Consider the following 9,919-nt stretch of genomic DNA (forward strand, 5'->3'; position numbering starts at 1 on the left):
ATGCTATTGTCACTTAAAATCCATTGGATTTCATCTATTTTAAGTAGACAATAGCAAGAAATAGGGTTTACTGGGATGCTCCTTGCATGCCTTCCAACTGAACGACAATATCAGTATCAGGTCATACATCAGTATTTTGCCACAATTTCTGTGAGTATATTTATTATGAAAAGATTAGTAGCAGGTATATGTTGAAATCTTAATTGCCTAACCTTCATATAGATGTTGGTAAAATAAGGAGTATTCCGAGGGCTGATGGCATCATACACAAGTGCTCTTCGGTGCAATGCTGGGCATTGTCCATAATATATAATTGTCTTAATGTCAATGGCAAGCTCACCAGCACTACCAAAATTGAGTTTCTCAAACCTCAAATAAACTATATTTTTGTTACTGATGTGCAAAGAGTTCTTACCTTCATATCAAATTCTGATATGGTACAAATTACCCAATTTGCTCAAAAAGGCACTCAATCAATCATACATCAAGGGAGTTCTGCAAGTACCAAACTGTCAATCTTGACAAATTGGAGTCAAACTGAAACTTAAGGTTGGCTGAGAGATGGAATGTCGGTGTCATGCTTGTCAGATTCTGTATTTCTGAAATAAATGCATTAGTTTACGGTAAGGTAAGGAAAAGCGTAGTAGTTAAAATGGCAAATGGAGAATAAACAAATAAATGTGTCTGGTGTGACATGCTAGGCTGCTAGCTGAACCGGACCTGTTTTATTTTGCAAGATCAAAGAGATAAAATATATGTTGGGGAAGACAAAAACCAAGGATCGGCTAAAGAAAAGCTAACCTGAAAATTTCGAATTTTAATGAACAGGCAGGAAATTGATATCTTATTATGCTGAAATCACTACAAGCACCATGCATAAGACAATTGCATGTAATAAAAAGGTAACAGATGCTAGCGACCATGTAAGTAAAACTGCAAATGTTTCCATGGTGCTCATCCCATTAGTGAAAATATGTATTTTATCTCTTTGTTTTCAGTCAACTGAATTTCAATTGCAATGCTGCAGAAATATTATCTTGGTATGAGTCAGAAGCAAGAAAAGATCAGCTGACACCAACTTAACAATAGAAACCTAATGGGTCCAGCGCACCTTTGATATGGAGCAGCAGCAGCACAAGCCATCTCTTTCATCACTGTTATAGTGTTATTAATCAGTTGTGACTACAACTTTACAGAACCAATTTATTGTCCTAACCAAGTAGAACGCACAAGGATTAAAGGACAATCTATTTTAGACCTATGTATAGTACAAACTAATAATATATATGCCCCCGACTGACCAAATTAACCTGTCCATTTTTTTCCTCTAAGAATTTATTATGGAGATGATAACACACACCACAATGACCAACTACATAAGGCAAAACCCTGACATGTTAAATCTGCCAATAAAAATACTAAATGTCATGTTAATAGACCAATTAACAAAGCACTAGACATACCGATGCCAGATTTCGTGCAGAAGAGCGCCCAATTCCAGCTGCAACAATTAACCCCCTCCGATTTAAACCTAAAAATATCAAGTAGTAATTCCTCGTGGCATGTGGAAGAACCATCGGAAGAAAGAAGAATGGGCGAGGGAACTTACCAATGAGGTGGCCGGTGGAGAGTTGGGGAGGGAGAGCTTTAGGTAGCGGACGAGGACGAGGAGTGCATGAGCGGCGTCGCGCCCGCTCATCTTCGTCTCCACCAGGTCCCCCGCGCCGCGCGCCTTGTAGCCACCGAGGAGACGAGAAGGAGGAGCGACTGGACATGGGGCATCGAGGGGCGCAACCCAGACGCCTCGGGAGTCGGGGGCGACCAGGCGAGGGTCTGGAAAAGACAAGAGGCCCTCAAACTGCCGGCCCGTTCGTAGTCTGTCGGCCCACTTCAGGACAAGACACCGAGGTCGATTTCTACAGTAGCAGCCCTCTACATGGGCCAACCAGGATTTGTGCTACGGTACAGTGGAAGTGCGCGCAGAAACTCTCGCTGAGACGGCCCGTTGATCTGAACCATTGGACGGCCGAATCGAACGGAGCAGGAGGTCAAAGCGCTGAGAAGGCTCCTAGCTAGTTACGTTTTACTGTTACTCAATTGCACTGACATCGCTCATTTAAATCCATGTTTGATGTCCAGGAACTATCAGAATGGGTCAGTTGTCTTATAGTTCATTCTTGTGGTTTCAATTTTAGATACATATGTGCTCATATTTAGTTAGTTCTTACCACAGAATCAAGGAATGTCATATACGTGGCGTAGCATTCTTAAGGGTTGCGAGCTAATGAAGGAGGGCATCGTCTGGCGGGTGGGCAACGGAGAATCCATTGCAATCTGGGAAGACCCTTGCCTACCGAGAGGCACAACACGGCGTCCTAGATCCTTCCGTGGCCAATCCATTTTTACACGGGTTAGTGAACTCATAAACCCAGACCAGTGGGATGAAGACCTACTCCATGACCACTTCGGTATGGAGGATGTGAAAGAAATCTTGATGATCCCTATTCGGCCAGATATGGAAGATGTAATAGCGTGGCATTATGACAGCAACGGGGCTTTCACAGTCAAATCGGCATACCAATTAGGGGTGAATCTGCGTGATGGCGTCCTTAGCCGAGATGCAAGCTCATCGGCAGGCTCCCCTTTGCAGCACCAGACTTGGAAGAACATATGGAACCAGAAGCTACCGGGGAAGGTCCTTATTTTTCTCTGGAGGTTTACACACAACAGCCTTTCCAGTAAGCTAAACATCAAACTTAAGATGATTGAGCTCGACACCCGCTGCACTGTGTGCTGGCGTCTAGACGAGGATGGGGGTCATGTCTTTCTCCGATGCAAAGCAGTCAAACAAATCTAGCGAGGCCTAGACTGTGAAGAACTGCGCTTGTCGCTGCGTGAATGCACCAATGCACGCCAGGTGACTGACCAGATCCTTTCGCTTTCCCAGGAGAAGAGATTACTTGCTATTGTTCTCTTATGGGATTGGTGGACGACGAGGAACAAAGCTAATGCAGGTGAAAGAACCCTCTCTACGGACGAGGTATGCTTCCCCAGATGGAGTTCAGCCAGGGGGAGGTGCACACACGCGAGGCACAAGCACCGAATGAGACATGGAAATTACCAGAAACAAACTTCATTAAGGTGAAGTTTGATGCTGCTTACTGCCGGGAGACACACGAAGGAGCATGGGGCTTCATTGCTTGGGCGGACGATGGCAGCTTCATAGTAGCTGGAACGGGCTCTTTGAAAACCTGAGCAGCGCTCTGCATGCAGCTGCATGTGTGGCAGCCATTGAAACAATGAGCAATCTGGATGCCTTCCGGGTGACTTTTGAGTCAGACTCCCTGAATTTGGTTAATGCTCTGAAGTCGGGAGATTCCGACATGGCAGACATCGGAGTACTCTATCGTGAAGGTAGAAACATGTGTACGTTGGCTTTTGATGCCTTTGATTTTAGTTTCCGTCGTAGATTATGTAATAAGGCTGCCCATGCAATTGCTCAGCATGGCAGAGAACTGGGTGCCCAGAACCTGTTGTGGCTGGTGGATGCACCAGCGTTTGTATCTGGTTTGGTTGCTAGCGACTTTGCTATGCATCAGGTTTAGTGGAATATATTTTCACGCTTCAAAAAAAAAGTTCTTACCATCCAATGCTGGGCATAAACAATCATAATGTGTCACACCGCCTATATCCACACGTTACAATTCAATTGTTCAATGTCCAGTTATTATAGAATATATTTCTATATTTCTTTCTTTAAGATGGATGGACGCGGCAACACGCGTTTTTATGGTCTGCTTCCTTCTAAAGCAGGAACATATTCTCCAAATTAGCGGGAACGCAGAGGAAGGTATTTAGAGGGTAGTAACGATTGCTTGGCCTCCTCCATTCCTTTTTATAATTTGTTGTAGTGGAGCCGAACAGGAAAGGAAGCAGCGTATGGGAATGATGGGTAGTTGCAAGAAGAAGCGGATGGGTCTGCAATCGAAGGAGGATAAAAGCCGATAAGATTTGGTGAACATGTATGGGTAAAAAAGAAGAAGAGAAAATATACATGCCCACGTGATGACTTAGACAGCTTGCATGTTAAGAGAGTTTTGTAGCAGGGTGCTCTTATTTAGAGATAAAAGATATAGCATGCTTTGCTTATTGTCTTCGTACTTCAGGATGCTGCAAATAAGGCCTCAAAATCATTTCTACGAGTTGCCATGTTAGTTTATCATTAATATATGCAACCAGATTTGGTACGTCATCTAAATGGCACTGCGTCTGGACATTTTTAATCGACGCAATCTGAACTGAGTTTCTAAACGATGCTAGCTGAAAATGAGATCCAGTCGCGTCCATTTAATCCGAACAAAGGGAGTATATCTTATCTTCATCATTCGTAACTACTATTACATCATTGCACAGTGTTGCTTATATTTTCTTTTAGCGGACACTATATTATAGTATGAGAGATTGTGTGGTTTAATAATTCATTATATTTGTTTGATGTCCGCAACTCTATAGTCGCCCCTGGATCGGGGGGTGCTCACCATAAACCTTGAAGATAAATCATGTGCATCTTGCAAATCCGTACACCATGTCCGACGCATGCATCGGTTACAATGGGGCGAGTTCACAAGAGTAGGGTTGTACTTAAGATAACTTATGCTCAGTACCAGTCTACACGAATATTGATGGTGTGTAATTCATATCTATACCGAAAAGAAACATGATGGATACACGAGAGTATCCACAAGATTTGAAGTATCAGGAATTTGATCTGAGAGTATGCACTTCGTCCATCGGACCATTACCCATGAGGAGGTCCCGGTACCACTTCGCTGACATCTTTGCAGTCCTCTGCTGCGTTGTGAAATCCACATGGTATAGCCCGAACCTTAGGGTGAAACCGTAGCGCCACTCGAAGTTGTCCATGAGACTCCATATGAAGTAACCACGCACCTTCGCTCCTCCCCTATAAGCATGCCAATAAGTCTGAGTTTATTTATCATTTGTTGTGTGGTTTTGTACCGAAGGTATGTATGGTAAAATATGTAAGGCACACGAAGAATTCGATGTGTTTGTGCATGTGACCTGATAGCTGAAGAGATAAATGAGAGATAACCCTGCAGGTAGTTCACTCTACCAACGTCATTGATCATGTCTTCCATATTGTTAGTGCTATATTGAGAGTAGCCTGAAATAAAAGAAGAGAGGGTATGGTAACACACAAATCATTGATAACCGAAGAAATTTACCAGGAAAACATTCTGAATTTTCTGATATTTCTTTGCCACTTACCATTCTCGGTAACATAGATAGGTGGGTTCTCGTATCTCTGATTGACATATCTGAGGATCTCCTCCATCCCTTCTGGAACAACATAGAAACCATGGAGTGCAGTCTGGAAGGTTGATCACATCAAACATGTCAACAAAAAGAAGGAAAAGATGATACAAACAAAAATGTGTAACAAAAGCAGTTCTTACAGGTTCTCCAATTTGTACACCGTCTCTTTCACCTGTAGCAAAGACCAGGGCATTTCCCTCGTAAGTATTAAGGTCGCATGGGGAAGAGATGCAATCCTTGGCGTAAATCGCGGTGTAATGGTTTACCCCGATGAAATCCACTTTGTTTTGCAATAACCTCTTCTCTGCTGGGGTGAACTCTGGTAAGTCTGATGATAACATCTCACGCATTTCTTTGGGATATTCGCCAAAGAATATTGGATCCAAAAACCTGTGGACAAAAAAAGAGACATGAAAGAAATCGTAGGACTACTAATCGAGAGTACAACTTCTCTCTCTTTTGTAGTATAAATGGGTTAAGTTTAGCTTTTTATATATTAGCATAATATAAATAAATTCGATGTGAACGATTTTCATAGTGTTACATACCAATGTATCTCAAAAGCCAATGCACGTTGTGCCGCCAGAATATCCTCCGTGGCATTCGTCAGCGGCTCATAAAATTTCATTGAAATCACAATTCCGATCGAGCCGCCTTGTTTTGCCTAACACACATGGATCAAAGGTCTAAGATAAATGCAATTCTGCATTTCAGATGCCAGTTGGTATCACAGTGCCAACAAAAGTTAGTGCACATCACCACATTGGAAGAGTAAGTTGCTGGGGGGTTACCTGATAGTTCTTCTTGTAGTTGTCGACAGCTGCAGCGTGAGACATGAGAAAGTTGTGAGCCGCGACATACGGTTCCCGTTGGGAGTTCCCGTTGTTGCAGTTCCCGAACGGCGGGGAGCAGTGCTTCGGAGGGTACAGCCCCAGCATATAGGCAAACTTGGTGAACAGGTTGGGCTCGTTGAACGTCGTCCAAAACTTGACCCGGTCACCGAACGCCTGGAAGCACACGTCTGCGTAGTAGTCGAACTCCTCCCTGAGAAACAATGGATTTCGAGCAACGTAAATCGAAAATTGCTAGAACTGCAGCAAAAATGTGAAGTAGAGAATTGAGGGTATGTACCGGATCCCAGCACCGAGCCAGCTGCCATAGCGGGACTCCAGTTCGTAGGGCAGATCGAAGTGATGCAACGTCACGAATGGCTCTATCCCTGTTCCACATTATATATTTCCGAACGTTATTAGGTTCGGTAGCTCTATGTTGAGGATTTCTACGCGGTGTGACGTGTGAGATTATACCTTTCTGCAGGAGTGCATCAATGAGGCGGTCGTAAAACGCTATTCCAGCTGAATTAACGCCTCCAAGCTGGCCTCCTACAATACGAATGATTTAACGACAGTTTTGTCAAAGAACTGTGAGACATGAAAAGTCATAAAACTCAGTGCATGTGTATCAATTGTTATTGGCATACTTGGCAAGATTCTCGCCCATGAAATCGAGAATCTGTACGAGTTGACGCCCAGATTATGCATGAGGTCCACATCTTCCTGTTCGGGGACAATGGGGTATATGGTACAATTAAGATCCATCACATGACAATTAGTTAATAGGGATTGTCTATGTGCTGATTTTGTACCATGTACCGGTGGTAGTGATCGTCCGCTACGTCCCCGTTCCTCCCATCCGCGATGCCCTCAGCTGCGGTGAGCGAAAGTAGGACTTTAAATTTTAAACTTATAAGAGTCGGCCTCAAAACTGAATAAAACTATGCGATGATGATAACATGTGCATGTCAACTTGCAGGAGAACTGGGAGCAGAGCCAATCATTCAAGGAACATTTCTTTGGACTCTTAGCTCTAATAGGAAATGGCGTGCGTCTATATCCTGGTGATGACTTGCGAACAGTAGAGTAATCCAGCTCAATGATTAGCGTACATGGTGGATTAAGATTAACTGAGCATCATCCAACCAAAAATCATGTCTATGGCATTACGGGTGGATCTTCACAGAGAGCAGGAAGCAAGGGGGAAGGGAAGAGCAGATGGATAAGGGAGAGAGGGAGATGACGTACAGTGCGTGTGGGTGAAGACATCCCAGTTGCTGAGGCCCTTGCCGTCCTCCAGATACGCGCCCTCAACCTGGAACCAGATATCGCAGTCTCGGTTGTCGGTTGTGCATTCGGACCGAACGATCGAACTGCGGCGAATTCAAGCTCCACATCGACCAACTAACCTGGTAAGCAGACGTGGCGGCGCCGAAGAGGAACCCTGGCGGGAACTCGCTGCGGTCGAGCGCTCGCGCGGGCGGCGCGAGGATCGCCAGCGCCGCTGCCAGGATCATGACCATACCCGTTGCCGCGGCCATTTCCTTCCCCCGTCGCCTCGTCGAGACAGCTAGAAATGCAACGCTTCTTCTCCCCACTGCAGGGCTCTCCCTCGAACCCCATCTATTTAAAGTCGCCTCCCTGCCGGCTGCTGTCCGATTTAAAAATCCTTTGTTCCGTTGGAGTGAAAGTCCCGTGGCCCCTTCAAAAAAAAAAGTCCCGTGGCGCGCGTGAAAAAGACATGTTCCACCAACCGCTTGAATTCTATTTTCTAATGCAGGGAACAGTAGGATATGGTTTCAACAAAGATGGACTAGTACTGCGTTGCAATTTGAAACTGATCGGTCAACTTGTATAACATACAAGGGCCATTGATTAAACCTCAACCACTAGTATCATTTTTTTGATAAAATAAATATATTAATATCGTGAAGATACCAATTACACTCAGTCTCTGCAATAATGTAGTGTTCTAATAACCATATGATGGACACAACCAAAAAAAAAAAAGATGATGAGGGAAAGAGATGTGGTAGTGGTCAAGATTTCTCGTGAAGCGAACCGTGCTAGTCACGAGCTGGCCAAACTTGGTAGAGTACAGGATAGAACTGCTACGTGGCTTAGGAGCTTTCCTCTGGAAATTGCCACGGTGATTTATTCTGATTGTAACTCTATTTACTCTTAAATAAAATCTCTTTTTTGTGCAAAAAAAAACCAAAAAAACCAAAAAAGAAACGAGAATTACAGAATAAAAATCCCGCCACCACAGTGATCAATTCCTTGTAACTGCGGACCAAACGTCACCAAAACAGCACTAGAAATCCATCAACTCCAAAAGCAACGCCTCCAAGATGGAAACATTACACATTACACGAACACCGTTATCGCTGTGCTCAATGATCATAGGTTTTCACCCCGGAGAAAAGTCCGCTCTCGCAAATTAATGCCTTTAGCAAGGCCATTGCGAGGTACAACCGGTGGGACATTGGGTTTTCACCCACTGATTTCCTCCTGCGATGTCGCCCCCATTTGCCAATTCTTCTACTCCAAATCATGAACCCCCAAGCTAGTACTCAGATCTCGGCTTCCATGCCATTCTCCATGTCTGACTTCACTGTGGAACTAAGACATGTCTCATGATGGCAACAGCTTCGAACGCCCCCTCTGAAACCAAACAGTCAGAAAAACACGGTTGCGCGCGACCGAAACACCATCCGCTCCGACAAACTCCAGACTTGTTGTCCATTTTGAATTCGCCGGTGGAGGATTCCGGAACTCAACATTCCATCCAATCAATGACAACAGGCGACAAGCAGTTCTTCATCACGGTGAGAGAGGAATCATGCTGCCATTTGGGCACGCAATTCCGTGTTTCTAAATTGTACTCTCTGCTATTGTTTGATTGTGGAATGGGACATGTAGGGTCTTGCCTTTTGTTCTGCTGAGATTGATAACTACATGGAACTGAACTTCTTTTCCTATAAAAAAACCTTCAGTAGCTCCTTGGACTATGAATTTCTAAGGCTAGAAAATCATAAGGCGAACCTCTCTTACCTCTGTTACGGGTTGTTTCTGTGATTGCACTGGACCCATCCTAGGTATGGTAGGATCATCGCATGCTATGTGTTCCTATTAGTATTATTGATGAACCACTGAAGCAAGTAAATTAATCATTTCCAGATAGTATAGTTTTCTGCAATGTTACATTTTTTTCTGAATAATTAATCACTACTTGAACATGTATGATTTCTGCAATATTATTCAAATATCTGTGATGACGCCCCATGAACTAAAATTATATCTTGGCATGCTAAGTTTGATGCGTATTCATAGTTTTGATGCTTATTTCTCATTTTTCAGTTATGCTTGGTTATCTACTTTAGCAACTCCTGTTGGCACCTTGATGTGGAATTGCGGCCGCCCAAGCGTTATTGCTCTGATTATCTTCTCCTTGAGTGCAGTAAAATCATCGATCAATGTGCTCTCGTAAATTTTCTAGAATTTGGTTTCAGATCCTTCTATTAAAATTTTCGGTCAATGTTCTCTAAAGAATTCTGTAAAATCCAAGTTGTTGTTGTTGTCATATCCTTCTGTTAAAACCATCGATCAATGTGCTCTCCTAAATTCTCTAGAATCCAAGTTGTTGCTCTCGGATCCTTCTAGAATCCAAGATGTTGCGTCACGGACTATATACACACGAAGTGCTAATGTTATTAACTGACTATTGTCCTTATAACGTTTCCTATAAT

The 9,919-nt window shown here is 43.7% G+C and overlaps 1 protein-coding gene across 1 annotated transcript; it reads right to left on the reverse strand.

Moving 5' to 3' along the window:
• Positions 1-4,755: 4,755 nt before the first annotated feature.
• On the reverse strand, positions 4,756-7,711 carry LOC124674292 (beta-glucosidase 16-like). Its single transcript, XM_047210334.1, has 12 exons — positions 7,580-7,711; positions 7,419-7,485; positions 6,983-7,044; positions 6,818-6,893; positions 6,645-6,719; positions 6,469-6,556; positions 6,129-6,381; positions 5,886-6,001; positions 5,478-5,727; positions 5,290-5,392; positions 5,083-5,185; positions 4,756-4,963 (listed from the first exon to the last, which is right to left on the reverse strand). Exons 1-12 carry the CDS (start codon positions 7,709-7,711, stop codon positions 4,756-4,758), a joined length of 1,533 nt encoding a protein of 510 aa, XP_047066290.1.
• Positions 7,712-9,919: the final 2,208 nt, after the last annotated feature.

This window comes from Lolium rigidum, chromosome 7 (genome assembly GCF_022539505.1).
Source record: "Lolium rigidum isolate FL_2022 chromosome 7, APGP_CSIRO_Lrig_0.1, whole genome shotgun sequence".
NCBI classification, from domain to species: Eukaryota; Viridiplantae; Streptophyta; class Magnoliopsida; order Poales; family Poaceae; genus Lolium; species Lolium rigidum.

Bases quoted from the DNA above. Each gene is read 5' to 3' on its own strand.
- LOC124674292 (XM_047210334.1), bottom strand. From the start codon at position 7,711: ATGGCCGCGGCAACGGGTATGGTCATGATCCTGGCAGCGGCGCTGGCG. The intron at 6,002-6,128 runs GTAACCCCCCAG...CATGTGTGTTAG, and splicing joins ACTACAAGAAGAACTATCAG to GCAAAACAAGGCGGCTCGAT. The intron at 4,964-5,082 runs GTCACATGCACA...GCATGCTTATAG, and splicing joins TTTATCTCTTCAGCTATCAG to GGGAGGAGCGAAGGTGCGTG.